Below are 18,010 nucleotides of genomic sequence, written 5' to 3' on the forward strand. Positions count from 1 at the left end.
AATTCGTACTTCTCAATAGCGTGGTATCTTTTTATTATTAACAGATTACTATGATGTTCATACGTAGGGCTCCATGAATTAGAACCTGCATTCTGAAAATATCCTCTATGTTAGCCTTTTTTTTTTTTTTTGGTCCTTTTCTCTCCCTTTCATAAAAATTAAGTAAAGCACACTACAAATGCAGGCCTACCTGATATTGACTGAAATAAAATCACACAACATGAGAACTGTAAGTTAAGTTTTATTTGGGGGCAAAATGAGGACTATAGCCCGGGAGACAGCATCTCACATAGCTTTGAGGAATTGCTCTGAGGAAGCAGGGGGAACTCGGTATATTACATGATTTCAGTCAAGGTGGGGTACATGTGGTCAAGCACACATTTAGGCTTGCTGCTAGTCACCAAGAGCAGATGTGTCACTGCCTAATGATTCTAGTGCTTTTCTAGAAATGAGAGGTAAGAATTTAGGCTCATAAAATCTACCTCTGAAAAACTCTTCCTGAAGGCCTGTTCCACCAGTTTTCCCAGAGTATAGAGTGCCTCATGCCTGATCTCCACCCTAAACTCCTTTCAGGAGTACTGGAGGTCATCAGCTCCTGATTTAATCCAAGCAGAGGTAGATGGCAAGTGCCAATGTGATTCTACCCTTCTAGAGGCAGGTGGTGAGTACCAATTTTCAGTTGGCACTGAGAAGTACCACATGGATGCCTCCCTCACAATTGCTAAATAAGAGCCGTGGTCTTCTTCAGAGATTTTCTTATCCTCTAGAACTGCACTATCCAATACAAATGTAACAGGAGCCACATGTGTAATTTTAAATTTTCTGAAACATGGTCATGTCAACATGTAACCAGTATAACATGAAATAGTTTATTGTTTTCTTTTCAGAACCCCAGTGGGCATTTTACTCTTAGAGCAGACCGTAATCTGGCCAACCCGTATTGCAGGCCGCTACTGTGGCGGCCAACTTGAGCTCCAGGGAAACCCCCACTCCTGTACCTAAGTGAGCAACTTCTAGCTCCTATTCTCTCATCTGTACGGTTGGTTCACATGGCGGAAATTTCACTAATTCAAGGAACCATCACCATCCTCCCAGGCCTGACCTTTCTGAGATCTCCTTAATGTATGGAAGACAACAAAATTCCAGGTCTAAGTGATGTCAAACTGTATACCTTTACTGTAGAAACTTATTTGACCAGTATTAGACTTCATTGATAAATGTTCTTTTATCTTATCCATAATGTTCTATATTGAGTAACAACTGTTGCATGGGATAATTGGGGGAGGGGGAGGCTTTCTTGTAACGCTGCTTCTACAGGACGCGCTCTCCAATGTCCAACAATACAGCCATCTTAGGACTGAGTGCTCCTGGGGAGGAGGCTGGGCTGGGGAGGGGGTAGACAAGAGCGAAAATGTTCTCAAGACCTACTGTGTGCAGGAAGCTTTACCCACCCAGACTTCGTTCAAACCTTACAGCAAACGAGCCAGCCAGACACAGCCAGCCCTTCTATAGACTGAGTAGGCGGTGGCGAGTCTCAGAGCCGGCTGCACAGAATTGCCTGGTGAACGCTCAAGAAATACGTTCCTTCGGACCCCAGCCCTAGAAGTCCTGCCTGGGCTCCCCAGGGCGGGGCGACCTGGCTGTCCGCGTTTCTGAGAGCTCCGGGGTGACCCGGACAGGCCCTGCGGCCCCGAGCTCACGGCCCGATGCTGCGGGCGTGTGCAGTCCGCCCGGCAGGCCTCCCGGGCCGCGGCTCCGCAGGCGGACGGCGGACCAGAGCGGCCACCCGCCTCCGGGAGCCTGCAGCGGCCGACGAGCCACCCGCGCCCCCACGGCCCCGGCCCGGATGCCGCCGCCGCACACGGAGGCTCCCTGCCCCGCAGCGGGCCCTCCATCCGGGGCGAGCGGAGAGCCCCCGAGACGCGGAGGCGCCCCGTCGCCACCCGGCGGCGCTTGTCCGGCAGCCCGCCGCCGGCGTCTGAAGGCCGGGAAAGCCCTGCCCTCAAAAGCCCCGGCTTCCCCGCGGCCCCTGACACCGAGGCCTCTCCACGCGCGGCCCCCGACCCCGGGGCTGACGGGTTCGCGACTCTCCTGCCAATCAGATACGGCTTACCTCACGGCCAGATGACCAATCACCGCGCGCGGGTGTCCTCTTCGGCTCGTCGGCCCTTCGGCTCTTCGGCTCGTCGGCTCTTCGTCCCTTCGGCTCGTCAGCGTTCGCTGTGGCTGGGCCCTCCCGGGCCTTCCGCCGCGCGCTGAAGCGTAGTCCTCGGTGGTTTAATTTCCCCTTTTTTTTCAGGCACTTCCGGGTCCTGCGTCACTGCGTAAACCCGCGAGTTCCGGAAGCCCGGGGAGCCCAGGTTCTGCTAGGAAAAGCCACGCTTCCCAGAGAATGTTTGAGAAACAGTTACGCGGAGCCGGGCGTTTCGCAGACGCCTAAGGTCAGTGACGCCCGAGAGACCAGGAGCGCAAACCCGAGGTCTTGCTCACAGCTGGGAGGGCGCGGACTTTCACGACCTTGTAGTTGTCGCCCTTTGCTTGTTTCCCCGTTTCGTGGGCTTTCTGTCTTCCTGGAGGAGGCAAATCAAAGTCTGATTTGGGGAAAGGCAGTGGAACGAACCTCAACCCCTAAAAATAGTCTTAGGATCGCACCATTAAAAAGAGAAAAAGACGCAGCTAGACTTGAGCTCCTTTGCATCCCACGAAGCGACTTTCTAGACACACACTTGGAAGTCTTTTCCTCGCACTTGGCGGTGGTGAGATTTAACTCCTAAGAACCGCTTAGGAATTATTGCAGGGTCCAAACTTTACTTAATGTCTGATAGTTCATGTAAAACGTTGTATTTGGTACCAAAAATAAAGTTTCCAACATTTTTGAAAGCCTATGATCTCAAAAGCAGTTTTAATTTTCTTGGTGAGAACTACTAAGAATTTTCTTAGAAAATTGCTTGCGAAGGCTTTGTTACGTTTAACATTGGTGTCTGATATGAAAATAGAAAGTGAAAATCATTTCTCTTTTGAGGCCTTAAATTAAAAGTTATTGTTTGTTTACCTATTTCTTTAGGTCCCATTTTCCAGAAGTACTACATTTAGTGAAAAAGCTGGTCACAGAATGAGACCGCGTTGTTGAATGTTCACGTCTAACATGCCTGGTATTCTGTGTTACCCCCGGAACACTTTATACCTGGACAGTTTCAAGCAATTACAGGGAGGCTGAGACTCCATCCACACCAGTTTGTCGTCTGCACACCTTCCCCTATGAGTCACCTTTACTTAAGCCTGAACAGAATAAACTAGGGGCAGACTTGCTCTCTTTTTTTTTTCGCTTTATCTACTTCCTTATCTTGCCCATATTATCCATTACTTGTATCCAGAGAAATCAAGAGTTGGATTATCCTGAGCCAGAAGGAGATTTGGAAAAAGAAGGGAGAGTGGAATTATTTAAAAGCCAAAAAGAGAAATCTGCTCCCCCCCCTTTTTTTCTTTAAAAAAAAAAAAAAAAGGAAAGGAAAGAAAATAGAAAGGACATAGAATGCTGGAGTAAGTCCAGAGAATTGAGTTGTACTCTTAACTGTGGTTTTCATTTGACCAGCTCTACCTCTTGGCTTTATTCTCCTCATTTTTAAAACTTAGGAGTAGCAGTCAAATCTGTGGCTTTAAAACTGTTCCATAGAAGAGCTGCTGTAGAAATCGCCTGGAGCCATGCAGAGGAGAGACAAAGCGAGCCGACCCTCAGCAGTATTTTACAAGAACAGCTTGTGTTCTGCTTGAAAAACAGGGGTCCTGTTAGGGAAATTAAATTCATATCTTAGACTAGATGATCTGTTTCCTTCTAGCATTAAAATTTCATTTCTTAGGATAATTATTCATTTGTAGTCAGCATGCATTCATTTGATTATTAGTTTTTTTAAATAATAAAATATATCTGTTCACAGTTAATTCATTACCAAAAGCCACAAACTTCTCTATATTCCACCTTATTTAATAGCTACAAATTTTAAATTTAATTCTTTCTTTATGATCAGAATCATAATTCTTTCCTTTTCTCCTTTCCCCCTATTTTATATTAGCCATAAAATTTTTGCTTATATTTGAAGCTTGTAATATAGTCTTTGCAATAGGAAGGGCAGATATTTTCCATTTTACACATTTGGTAGCTGAACCTTAAAGATGTTAGCAGCCTTGCCCAACATCACGTTGCTAGTAAAATTCTGAGTCCTGGCCCCACATTTTCCTCACAGCATCAAATTTTAAGTTTCTTTCCCTCTCATGTTCTACCAGTTCTTATAGCACAGGGAAAAGGGATGCAAGTTGCAGTTTCTTTCTTTCTGGACCAAAGTTCTGCTCTGAATCCCTGGCTTCTTTTTTTCCTCCCTTGATTATCTGGGTTGGACAATCTAGAAGCAAATTGGATGCTCCCTTTTTCTCTTCACTGTGAAATGACGGCAGTTTCTAAACCTCCCGTGTTCCCCTTCAGTTCCTTTGGAATGTGGAAGAAACCTCAGGAGAAAAGCCCTGAACTGCTCCGTCTGCCCCGCATCTGTAATCCCAGCCCTGCAAATGCCCGCATTGTGATTTCTAGACATGGACATGGAGGCTGGCAAGAGGACGTCTAGCAGCCTCTGCCCTTCCCTCTGTGGTCTGTCGGTCAGCTTCCCAGCCTTCTCCCATCTATGGATCAAAATGCCTTTCTCTAGATTGCTTTTTGTTTTATTTGATTCTTTTTTCAGAGCTCTTCCTTCTTACCTCCCTATCAATAAGGTGAGATAAAATTTCATCCCAGTTGTCTTTTCTTCTTACTATTAAAAGATAAAAACCAAGCGCTCTGAAGTAATCCTGTTTTGATTACGTATACCGTTCCTTTCCAGTGTTAGGTAGGTGGGTTGGAGTTGCCTCTACTAAGCATGTCATATGTGTTCATAATAGATGGGGGTTCAAGTCTCCTTTTTTCACTGACGTATTCTGTTTGTTCAGATTTGACATTCAGTCTCTTTAAACGGTTCTCTGGCCACGTGGGTAGAGGCAGGGAAAGGGAATGTTGATGAGGTACATCCCAGGCATCGGGGGCAACCTGACCACATTCCTTTAATTTCTTTCTGCATCTGCAGTCCTGAGAGCTTGACTGGCAGTCTGGTTTTGAGAATGATCTTGAGGGAAAAAATTTAGCTTTGAGCTCTGTGGGATTGCATTTGATCCAGGCTTACCAAATATCCCTACTGCTGACTTGCTTTTGTGTGTTCCACCATTTCCCTAGCGTTCACCAGAAATTTACTAATTGCCAGCTTGACCTTGACACGTTGATCGCCATGTCACCCGAATCTGGGTGACAGTTGTGTTTCCTCAGGGGCACCCGATCCACAGTGGGTGATCAGCATGCTAAACAGGTTGTCAATCTCTTAATTTTTGACTTCTTAAAATGGGTGTGATACTGACTGTGTTATGAGGATTAAATGAGAGAAAGAACCATAGGGAAGCCAGTGCCTCATATACAGGAGGTATCACATGCTACTTCCTGCTTGTCCCTCGCTAATACCTCTGTTCCTTTAGGGCTATTTTCACATTCTCTCGAGTGCCATAAAGTGTGCAGTTAAGCGTGTGTTCCAGTCATCTTCAAGTCATTTAGAATTCTCTTCGTAGGACTCAGATCCTAAAGTCCTTTTCCAGATTTATAGAGGACTTAAAGACTTAGTTGTTCCGTTAAGTTTCATGTGGCTCTTGTTTGCTCATCCTCGGATCACAGTTTTTGCTGTAGTTCATGCCTGTGCTCTCAGTCTCTTAGGACTTAGCCTCTGAAAATAGCCCCATCTGCATGTCCTGCAGTGCTGTCCTAAAGTGTTTATTATGTTCAGCTTGTAGGCCCATCGTCATTGTGTCAGCAGAGGATGCTGGTACAGAGCATGGCCCCACTACTTCCAGCTGTGTGGTTTCCCACAACTCAGCTCATCGCTTTGTGCTTCAGTTTCCTTGTTTTAAAACGAAAATAATACAAGAATCTCTTTCATAATATTGCGAGGATTAAATGATTTACTATTTCATTTTGCAAAGGGCACTTAGCTGGGGTAGTCCCTTGTTAGCGCTCCATAACCAGGAAGTAAGTGGTAGAGGTTCACTGCGGTTGTAAAGTCACAGATTGGTTGGGATTGTCTCCCATCAGGCTTTGCTGTTTATTCCATGAGGACTGAGCCTGTGTCTGATGGGTACCATTCTGATTTCTCCACTTTCTCTAGCCTTTTCCAGACTCATGTTTGACGTTACCATTTCTGCAGTTGGGAATGGCTGTTCCTTTATTTATTTATGTATTTTCTTCCTCTTCCAAGGTTTCCTAAAACAATTCCTATAAGGATTCTAAAGAGGTAGACTTTTTGCAGTGCTCGTTAAAAGCATTTTTTTAACTGCTGCAGATTATAGTGGGGCGAAAAAATGACTGGTCCAGAGTCACACAGCTTGGTGGTAAAGTGGGGCCAGGATACAGAAGTAAGCAGAACCAGCTTACCGCTGCTTCCCATATCCACGCAAACATCTGCTCTTTCTTTCCACAGTGTGCTTTCTCTCTGAAAGACTCAGGAGCGTCAGCTTTGTGAAAGGAAAGATTACGAGTGCCATGCTGTTCTCCTAGAAATGGATTTGTGAAGCTAGGCTGAGGTATGGGCAATTCTGTCTTCAGGTTTAAAAAAAGCATTTTCTGTTACTTTTAGATACTTGAGTAAATATTATCAGCCATGAAATAGGTAAGGTGCTCAATTTTGTAAGACTAATTGGAGTCTTAAAGATTGGAGTATTTGAGTTGAATTCCCTCTTCTCTCCAAATAAAAAGAATATTTCCCCTCTGCTAGGGCAAGTTACTTATCCTTGTTCATCTTTTTGAAAAACATATGCTATTTTGAAGTTTATCCTTCAGATGTATTTTAGAAATACCTTGTTGTGTACCCACCACCACTTTGAAAAACAGAAATTCTGTTTGGATTTTGATGAGGATTGCATGTAAGTTAAGAGTAATTTAGAGGTCTAGTGTCCATAAGGGAATTTTAAAATTCTGCACCTGTTGTCTGTATCCAGATGAGCATAATTCGGATTTATAACACCAGATATCTATGATCTGTTGAAACTTAGTTTAATATTTGATGAAAGAGTGGAAGAAAAGCACAGAGACACGGCACTTAGCAAGCCTGTGGCAGAAGTGGGATTTGAACTTACAAGTGTCGATTTCTGGGCCTGTTGACAGTGCCAGAGGTCAGTGTTCTAAAGGGTCCCGGGCATAGCTTTTTCTCTTTTGCTCATGTTTGAAATGTGTTCTGGGAATCAGTGTCCTGTTAAATCTCTCTTTGATGCATGTCCCATTTATTAGTATTGATTTCAATACAATGGACAGTAAATCTATCTGACTACACAAAGGAAATAAAATAGGAGGGAACAGGCTCAAAGCTTAAAAACTCTGGTTAGAGAACTTGATTCATGCAACCTCCAAATAGGAAATGTTGCTTAAAATATTTTTAAAACCTAAAAGGAAAAAAAAATGAACATATGTTCTCATCCAATTCAATTCCTAGAAGGCTTAGAATAGTGTGGTAGCCATGTTGTCGTAGTTAAAATTAGTTGGTTATTGTGGATCTGGAAAAGGATAGCCTGGCAGGGGAGGGGATGGTGCATGGATGGATGTGAAACCTTAGAGATTACTTGGGAATCACATGTTTCTACTGACAGAGTTTATAGGACTGTAAATTTAAATGTAGAATTTTTGTGGGCAGTACGCATTGACAAATATGCCTAATGGTAATACATCTAGTACTGAGCGCCTTGGAACAGGTCAATAATCGTGTGTATATTGATAGCAGCAATGCACGAGATGTTACTTGGTGTTATAGCTAAAAATCCATGTTATCCCCTTAATCATAATTACATTAATATTGACAGGCCCTTGACAATACCCACATTATTATTGATAGATTTCTGTCAATAACGTGTTTTTAAATAAAATATATTCAGTCATAATTTGTACTATACTCAATAAAAGCTCGAGAATACATCCTGAAAAATTCTTCGCTCTTCAGTGAGATGCAGTCATTTGTTTTGGTTTTGGAATGCAGCATAGATGATAAAGTTTTATTTGGGGAATGAAAAGCTTAAAAGGAAAGCGTGAGTTATTTAAGGGATAAGGTTATATATTGCCACTCTTAGTAAACGAATTTTCAGTTGTTTTTTTTCCTGTGAAAGAAAAGCACTGTGACATGTCTCGTGATAAAGTGTCAGCAGGAGACCTTTTTAATAGTTTTTAGTGCTAGATCATTTTGTCTTAAACATATTTATGTGACAAGTTAATCACACTAACCCTCGTGGATGCTGTACTTTGTATCTATCTGGTCTTGATTTTGCCTTGAGCATCTTTTTCACATACCCTTAACGTAGCAGTATCCTTCACAAAACACTGATATTATTCAGTGTCGATTGTACTTTACTAATAATTATTTTTATAAGTCTCTTTGCATGGCCATAAATGTTTCCTCCTGGGTCAGCCTTTTAGAATCTTAACTTAGTATAGTTTGGAAAATGGGGAGTAGGGAGGGAGATGGTGATAGGACTGTGTATCAAAACAATGAGTTTTCATGGCAGAATAGGAAAAAGCATGCCCTGTTTTTGGCATTCTGGGAGAACAATTTGAATTAAATCTGATGGTGTTTGTTTCAATTCAAAACAATCCCAACTTTTTTTAAAAAAAGATTAGTTTTTTTTTTTTAATTATTCAAGTTTAACTTTGGTGAAACTACATACGGAACCCCCAAGAACCAATAATGTGGAATTTTTAATACTCAAATTCTTGAAAGTGAAGTAGGAGCCTGGCCAGTGGGCGGCCAGTAGGCGGGGGTGGGTGGCCGTCAGTGCAAAGGGCTCGGGAAAGCATTGGTTCGCCCGGAAGAGTTGGGGCCTTTTGATTCAAAAGTGTGTGGACACCGTCATCATTTTTATTTTCAGAGTTCTCAGTGAAGCAAGTTAAATGACTTTAACTCGTTCAGGAAGTTACTAGTCGGCACCTGAGTTAGGGCCTTGAAACACCGCAGGAGTCCAGTCACTGGTCTTCCAGTTTGCAATTTCCTTTTCAGTCTTACTGAACTCTGCCATCGGAGTCCTCCTGTGACACGTATACCCTGGTACGTCGCTTCCCTTCAGTGATTACTCCTGCCTCCAGAATCAAAGCAGTTTCCTTAAAACGGGGTCTTTCTACTGGGGCTTGACTCTTTAGCCCATCTCTGGTCGAGCAGATGACTTGCTTCTTGACTCCTAACAAGGGCAACCCCATTGACAGGGATGACGCAGCACAGGACACAGCTCCTACTGGAACCTGTCCACACGTCCCCCAGATAGATTATCGCCAGGGTCAGTGCTTCCCTGTTTCTGGAGGTTGCACAACATTAAATGCCATTTGTCCCTTCTCTACCCCAGGGAGTTTTGTGATCCTTTATAGTGTTTTCACATTTTAGATCCATTCTTTGCTTCAGAGATCAATGGCTAGTCTTGATTACAGTAGCATCCCATTTTTTTAAAAATTCTTGAGTAAAAGGAAGTTAACTGGAAGTTAAAATATTTTTGGATTGAATCCCAGGTACCTAGGCGAATGCCTGGCATTTTGCAGACACTCCGTGAATACTGGTTAAATTGAGTAGCCACTTGTCAGAGAATTAGAATTCACTGAAACACAGACTTCACATTAAATGGAGAATAACTTTATGTGATTTAAACCTATTGATGGCATTTTTCTGTCTTCTACACCTGTTATGGGCAAATATTGTTATATCGTGAAAGGAAGAAGTTCCGTAATCAGGTTAATTGAACTTCTGGTTATTTTGATTTTTATCAGTTTCTTCTAGTCCTGAGCACTGCCCTGCTCTAACGCCAGTATTCTAGAATAACTGTACCTGCCAGAAAGGGAAGAGGGGAAGGAGGAGGAATTGCGCGTAGCGTGTTGGTGATGAACCAAGGTTGGATGCTCATCTTAGACTGCCTGCACCAGGCCCTGTTCAGCAAAGCACTCTTAAGTCAGAAGTTATCAGCAGGCGTTCCTGAGGTTTCTTTGCTTCCAGATGACAGGCACAATCATGTGGATGGGAGTTAAGCAACCAGAGAGCAGGTCATGCTGGGACCCACCCCTGTTCTCTCTGAATACCCACCCCAGCATCGCCTTTCAGATAAGGTGCCAGTTAAGGGTACAAGGAGTTCCACTGAACTGTGTCTCTGCCCCTTCCCTGACCCCCAGACTTGCCCACATCATGGTGACATCATGTTCACTGTGTAACTGCCACAATTCTATTTTATTGGTGTCTTCAGTATTTCCTGGGGGGGGAGAAATCCTTTTACCGCAGGCTGGTTGAGGCATTCAGTGAGTAATAATGAAGATTTCAGTCTTTGGAAATGAGATTTGGCAAAATCAGCTGAGTCTTTTTCTTCTTATGTTCATCCACAGCCAAAGTAGCAATAATACACCAGTAATACGGTTTGCCCATTTCCAGACCACTTTCGCAACATTCTCTGGTTTAATCTCAGCAGTGTTGTGAGGAAGCTGTTTATTTCCAACTTTTAGGAGAATCTGACGCTAATGACTTTTTTAAGATCGCATAGCAACTGAATGACAGAGCAGGAACTTGAGCCCAAGTCTGTCTGATTGTCAGTGCGCTCTCCCCACTGCGCCGGCTGCCACAGGAGTCTGTGCATCGGAGGGGCCTTCAGCCTCAACGGCCTACGGGCCGTAATGGCCAGTGTCTGTTCTGTGTTTACAGCTACAAGAAGTCACAAAAATGACTAAAATGTTGGAAACGAAAACCTGAAACAGAAAAGTAGAGAAACAAATTATTCATCTGGAAGAGCGGAGGCTGGAGAGCAGCTTAGTAATAGTCTGCTGGTCTAGGAAAGAGTCCTCTGCAGGGAGGAGCCCGAGCCCAGCTGTTCTTAATCTGCACCGAGGCCAGGCCTGGGGTGAAAACGAGGAAAGAAAAAAAAAAGTTAAACTGTAACAGAAGGGATAAGAAAGAATTTTTTGATAATAAGGACTGTTAAAATATTGGATGGGTTAGAGAGTGTGTGAAATCCCTTTTCTGGCAGCCATTAAAAACTCCTGTCTTTACAAAATGCTCTTAAGTATGATTCCTCCAGAAATGAGGGATTTGAAATAGATGATTCCTTCAAGCAGCCACTCTCTCTGAGCAGTTTCTCCCCAAACATCAGTGAGGAACCTGAGGAAGAGGGCGCCTCCCCCACCACCCAGTCCGACTCGCTGCTCTCAGCGGTGTCCGGTCAGGACGTCGGGGAGCAGCCAGCCGCTCCTCCCACTGCACGTGGTGTGGACAGACAGCGACTGAGCAGCCCCTCTCAGCCTGTGTTTGTGATAAATTCTGTGAGATTAATAAGAACTGGTTGTGATTCTAATATTTAAAGATACATAAACTGGTACCTATAACACGCACTGTTTCACCTGATCCTCATCTGAAACCCGGGGGCAGGGAGGGGGCGAAGGGAGGGAACTGGTCGTGTTGAACTTGGTACTGAAGCCCATTACGGTCCGAGCCTCTCCAGGGTACGCTGACAAATAGGAGAGCTTCCCTTATCTTGCTGACCCCAGAAGATGAAATCTGGGGAAGATGCCAAGTTGCAGACACGGTTACAGTAGAAGAGTTACAGAGACCATATTCCTGCATCTCCTGAGTGATGACAGGACTTTGCATGAGGAAAACTGAGTTAGGTATCAGTCACTTTAGAGGTGGCAGGCACTTTGAGAAAGAGGTATAAGATAAGGCGCTTTCCTCAAATTAATTTACGGTCAAGTTAGGGAGAGATGTATTCACACGGCTGAAATCACAGGACAGATAGAGTTCAATATGGTGGTCATGGCAGGGAGTTGGAGATAATGAAGAAGGTTTCATGGAGAAGGTTGGACCAGGGTTGGAACGTTAGGGCAGATATTGAAGGCAGTGGGAGGAGTCGGTCAAGAAAGTAAGTGTTCGAGGTGCAGGGGGAAAGGTCCTGAGGTGGGACTGAACGGTGGTCGGGAATTTAAGGCTCGGCTGGGGGATGGTGGTTTATATGGTTACGTGGTTATGGAGATGGAGACAGAAGTGGGCTAAGTTAGGTCTGAGAAGTGTGCACTTTATCCCAGGAACAGTAAAGAGGTAAGAAGGATGATCTGGTAAGTATGAGCAAGTAATTGTATAGATTTTGGTTTGATTATGAGGTTTCTTAAAATAATGTTTTAGGTCTTTTAATTAATTACATAAAGGATATGCTGATTAGGGAAAATTCGTAAACTGCCAAGAAAGGTGAGAAATATAATCTTATTCATTGATGGTTTTTTGCATAAATTTTGAAATCCTTTTTCTATTGAGATAGTTTTGAAATTGTATCCATTGCCTCTGAGAACCGTGCAATACCATCTCCTCTGCCTTCCTCATCTTAGCTTTTAAGTAGATCAAGTAGATTTATAATAGATGAGTCCCAGGAGAGGGAGCTCACACTCAAAATCTCCGCCCAGATTTTCTCTCCCACATCCCATAACTGCCTCCTGGACTTCTCCACTGAGCTGTCTCATAGGAGCCTCAGATCTCGAAAACTACACAGATTTATTTATTATACGTATATATAATATATATAAGGGGAACCTTCAGACCTGTATCTCTGCATGTGTTTTCTGTTCCAGAGAACTGCGCTACCATCCCCTCCGTGACTCAGCTCAGTCCTCCTTGGCTTCCTTCTAAGTCCTGTCAATTCTTCCACCTCGTAGCTCTGAAAGGTACCTATTTTTTTCCATCCCCACTGATGCCTTCCTGATTCAGACATCGTTAGTTTCTCACTAAATCATCTGAACGATCGTCTTAATCAGTCTCTGTGCCTCCAGTCTTTCAGCCTCTAATGCGTTCTCCATGTGGCCAGAGCAAGCTCTCTGAAATGCAGGTTGGATTGTTCTTTGCTTACAGCTATTCAGTGGCTCCTTGTTACCTTTATTTATTTATTTATTTATTTATTTATTTATTTATTTTGGTTATAGACTTTTTTTTCCCTTTTTTTTCCAGAATATAGACACTTATAATCATCAATTTGACTTTATAATAGTAAATTTTTTAACATTTTTTATTGATTTATAATCATTTTACAATGTTGTCTCAAATTCCAGTGTAGAGCACAATTTTTCAGTTATACATAAACATATATATATTCATTGTCACACTTTTTTCTCTGTGAGCTACCATAAGACCTTGTGTATATTTCCCTGTGCTATACAGTATGATCTTGTTTATCTATTCTACAATTTTGAAATCCCATCTATCCCTTCCCACCCTCCACCCCCTTGGCAACCACAAGTTTGTGTTCTGTGTCTATGAGTCTGTTTCTGTTTTATATTTATGCTTTGTTTGTTTGTTTGTTTGTTTTTAGATTCCACATATGAGCGGTCTCATATGGTATTTTTCTTCCTCTTTCTGGCTTACTTCACTTAGAATGTAGACTTTCTTCCTTATATGTATTTTTTTTATTGAATTATAGTCACTTTACAGTGTGTGTCAATTTCTTGTTACAGCATAATGCTTCAGTCATACATGAACATACATAGATTCGTTTCATATTCTTTTTCACCATGAGTTACTACAAGATATTGAATATAGTTCCCTGTGCTCTGCAGTACAAACTTGTTTATCTATTTTATATATATGAGTATCTGCAAATCTCAAACTTACAATTTATGCTTCCCCCCTTGGTAACTGTAAGTTTGTTTTCTATGTCTGTGAGTCTGCTTCTGTTTTGTAAATAAGTTCATTTGTATTTTTTTTCCGTTACCTTCTTGCTCAAATATAACGTCCTCAGCTTGGCTTCTAGGGCCTGGAGCCTGAGTCTCCTGCTTTCCTTTCCAGCCTTCTCTATTGTCCTTGCACCTCCCAGCCTTGGTCCCCGCTGTTCCCTCTGTTGGAGTCATGTTCTCACTGGCCTTTATCCGCCTGACACTGCTAATCCTTCAGGTGGCTGCGAAGATCTTGCCTCTTCCACGAAGCCTTCTTGGACCTTCTGAGGTCCAGCTGTGAGCACGATGCTCATCACGTACCACTCCTTATTGTCATTGCCTGGGGATGATCTTCTGCAGGACATTTTCCTTTCCCCCTTCTCCCACTCACTAGATGATCGTCTGGTCAGATGATCGTTGAGACTGTCTGGTCTACCACTTCATCACCAGCTCTGACCCATGCCCTGGGGAGTAGCAGATGCACAGCAAACACGCTGAGAGAAGTAGCCATCAACAGTCTGGCTGTGGGGACTGGACAGGATTTTACTGGATGGGAGTTTGTATTTTCTACTCTTCACCCACCTGGGACTTTTCATCCTGGTCGTTAATCTGCTCATCTCATGCTGGTAGGACGTGGCCCGTGTGCCAGGCGCGGGCCTGGTTGCTAACATTCAGCCGTGAGAAGACTCAGTCTTAGAGGCTTATTTTCTAGTGGAGGAAATTGATAATTAAAAGGCAGTGCAGTATGTGAAATATCAAAATAGTTTATGTGCAGTACAGGAAGGCCAAGAAAGAGGAAGAACAGAGCGTGAAAGGAACAGTTAGCAGGGGCAGCTGGCTCAAGTTGGGAGCCAGAAGGAAGTGTCCCCTAAGCTCGGACTTAAAAACTTAGGACCAGGTGAGTCTTTCAGTGAGAGAATGAGAAGAACAGCCCTTTCAAGGTGAAAGGAACAGAGAGCAGATGTCCACTGTGACCAGAAGAATCGGGCACTTTATGACCAGAGATTGAAATGTTAGGAAGCAGAGCAGACGGGGTGAGTGGGAGGAGGCTTGTGTTGTCAAAGGATCATGGTGCGGGAGGTGCATTGATGGAGTCAGGAGGTGGGACAGGCCAAGTAGACGTCGTCCAGGAGAGAGCTGAGAGCTGCCAGCATTCGGAAAAGGTTTGGGCGGATAGAGTCGTGAATGGATTAGAAAAACAGAGAGAAAAGGGAATTCTGTCTGAACCCCCTTTCTTTCCTGTGGTTCCTGGCTCATATGAGGCCAGGATTTCACAGAACTTACAGTGAAAATCTACACTGTTGGAGCCACAGGCTGGCAAGTCTTGAGGGAGCTGCAGGATGGAGACAAAGGTGAGATCACCCCAGAAGACAGTTGGCATTTGTCGGTGAGAAGCATTCCTGTCACATACCTGGTTTAAGAAGAAAACAGCTCTAAATAACCTATGATTTCACAGTCATTTTTGATTCCTATTTTTGTATAATTTTGTAAAAAAAAATTATATATATATATATAATCGAATTTGAAAGAACTTTAGAGGTCATTTTGTCTCCAGCCCTTAGTTTTGTAAGGGAAGAAACCAAGGCAGAGATGAAGTGAAATGACTTGGCCAAGATCACGGCCACATGGTTGGTGTCACTCAACCCCCACGGGACCCCCATCTCCATCTGTTAAGTCGGTGTTTGCTGAGCAGGTCAGGCTTCTCGAAGGGACGGAGATCATGACCAAGCTCTATGTGTCCTGAGCCTATTTTAAAAACTAAATTTTCTTGTCATGGTTTGGATTGGCCAGATCATTCATAAAATGTAAAATATCTAAACTGGTCTCTCAACTTTTGACAGCAGCAACAACTGGGTGGTTTTGATGCGTTGACTTACGTGTAACAGGCATTTAATAAACACGTTTCAGATGAGTCAGTCATACCCAGCTAACCATTAATCAGCTTTTTCTATTGCATTTTAAATAAGATTGTGGTCCCTGTAGCACCAAATGTATTTATGAAATGATCTCCGTGTCTGTTTTTACATCATAGAAAACTATGTGCACCTTTCCAGTACCTTAATAATGACATTTCATGTTGCTTTGTGCTCGTATTTCTTTTCTGCAGTAGTGTGATAGAATAATAAGCATTTATTCCTTTATTTTTTTCTCCTAACTTCCTTTACAAACATAAAATGTGCTTGAGAAAGATTAAAAGACTTATTGAAAATATTCCTTTGGAGTCAGTAAAAGTGCTGGAAATTAAACAGAGGTCTTGACTTACCATCCATCGCGACGTTCCCCATGGTTCATTGTATTTATTAAGTTCGTGTATCTCTCCATTAGTCATGTTATTATTCAGCCTCGTCGCTGTCAGCGTCAGGATTTTATCATCTCCCGTTAAAATATCCGCCCCAGGAGGTTGACCTAGAGGAACATTTGTGGAAATTGGATGCAACTTGCAAAAACTTGTTATTCCTTTGGTGAGGGGAGGGGGATGAAAAAGAACAGAAAGAAAAGAAAGGAAAAGAGGAAGGGGGAGAGGGAGAGAAGAAAGAGAAAGAGGTTCATGTAAGCAGTGACTGTTCACTGTGCTGGTTTGAAGTGCATCTCTTGCCCTGGGTCGTCTGTGCCACCATTTTCCAAGTGTAAGGCGAGAAGACAGGACAAGATTGTGACTGTTTGATGATAGTTTCTAATTGTCCTTTTTCCTAGAGACCTTCACGGAAGGCATGGCTTCCAGAGACGAGGAGACAAAGCGGACAGACAGAGTGCTGAGAATAAGTCAGTTGGATGCACTTGAACTGAACAAGGCCCTGGAGCAGCTCGTCTGGTCCCAGTTTACTCAGTGCTTTCATGGATTTAAGCCGGGGCTGTTAGCCCGCTTTGAGCCAGAGGTGAAGGCATTCTTGTGGCTTTTCTTGTGGAGATTCACCGTCTACTCTAAAAACGCCACAGTGGGACAGTCGGTTTTGAATATTCAGTACAAGAATGATTTCTCCCCCAGCCTGAGATACCAGCCGCTGAGTAAGAACCAAAAGCTCTGGTACGCCGTCTGCACCATCGGGGGGAAGTGGTTGGAAGAGCGATGCTACGATCTGTTTCGAAACCGTCACCTCGCATCATTCAGGAAGGCCAAGCAGTGCGTGAATTTTGTGGTGGGACTTTTGAAGCTCGGTGGGCTGATTAACTTCTTGCTGTTCCTCCAGAGGGGCAAGTTCGCGACCTTGACCGAACGTCTGCTCGGCATCCGTTCCGTATTCTGCAAGCCCCAAAACATCCGGGAAGTGGGCTTCGAGTATATGAACCGGGAGCTCCTCTGGCACGGTTTCGCTGAGTTTCTGATTTTTCTCTTGCCACTTATCAACGTCCAGAAGTTGAAAGCCAAGCTCTCTTCATGGTGTGTCCCCCTGACCGGTGCTCCTAACGGTGACAGCACGTTGGCCACCAGCGGCAAGCAGTGTTCCCTGTGTGGGGAGTGGCCCACCATGCCCCACACCATAGGCTGCGAGCACATCTTCTGTTACTACTGCATTAAGAGTAGCTGCTTATTTGACATGTCCTTTGCTTGTCCCAAGTGTGGCACAGAGGTGCACAGCCTGCAGCCCCTGAAATCAGGGATCGAGATGTCCGAAGTGAATGCCATTTAGAAGTTAAAACTGTTTCCTCTGGGGAAAACTGTGTCATGTTAAAGTCCCTGGTGTTAGTCATCCTGAGCACACGATATAGGCCTGTTTTACGAGGACACGTGCTTCTCAGCCACTGCCTTCTGTTCCTTTCCAGGCATGACTAAGTTCTACTCACACTAGAAACCACACGATTCTAAATAGATTATGCGAGTGGTAATGTATTTTGTTAATCATTAAATTTCATTTTTAATGTCAAGAATAATGGATCATTTTTATCCAGTGACTCCTAAGAATGCTCCTTCATTTTGCCACTTCCTGGAAAGAGGTTAGAGTCTAAAAATAAAAGACTGTGAAGATTCTGGGATGGGTGCATTTCTTTTCAGAAATGATGTCATAACATCATAAAATGACAAATAGTAAGATCTGTTGCTTTAAACCTGAAGATCTGATGTCCCAATTGTCATTTTAAGCTTCTCTCTAAAGTCGGTTTCTAAGGGATTCATTCAGCCTCTTTCTTGGGCCAAACGGTGTCCACCAGAAGCTCAGGACCTACCTTCTGCCAGCACTCTGATCTCACTGGCCTGGAGCTTCTTGCCTGATAGTCCTGGCAAAGTCCAGGAGCTCAGTCACTGGTCAGCCTGGGATTGTGTAC

At 43.7% G+C, this 18,010-nt stretch overlaps 1 protein-coding gene across 2 annotated transcripts; it reads left to right on the forward strand.

Annotated features, from left to right (window-relative positions):
• Nucleotides 1-2,195: 2,195 nt before the first annotated feature.
• PEX2 (peroxisomal biogenesis factor 2) lies at nucleotides 2,196-17,717 on the forward strand. Of its 2 annotated transcripts, XM_031692290.2 has the most exons (3): nucleotides 2,308-2,441; nucleotides 6,540-6,642; nucleotides 16,447-17,717. In XM_031692290.2, the coding sequence occupies exon 3, from the start codon at nucleotides 16,462-16,464 to the stop codon at nucleotides 17,377-17,379; it is 918 nt and encodes a 305-aa protein (XP_031548150.1). In that variant the 5' UTR covers nucleotides 2,308-2,441; nucleotides 6,540-6,642; nucleotides 16,447-16,461; the 3' UTR covers nucleotides 17,380-17,717. The 2 variants fall into 2 exon arrangements, with proteins under 2 accessions (XP_006202459.1, XP_031548150.1); XM_006202397.4 differs by lacking the exon at nucleotides 6,540-6,642 and having other exon boundaries at nucleotides 2,196-2,441.
• Nucleotides 17,718-18,010: the final 293 nt, after the last annotated feature.

Source organism: Vicugna pacos, chromosome 29, assembly GCF_048564905.1.
Source record: "Vicugna pacos chromosome 29, VicPac4, whole genome shotgun sequence".
Taxonomy (NCBI): domain Eukaryota; kingdom Metazoa; phylum Chordata; class Mammalia; order Artiodactyla; family Camelidae; genus Vicugna; species Vicugna pacos.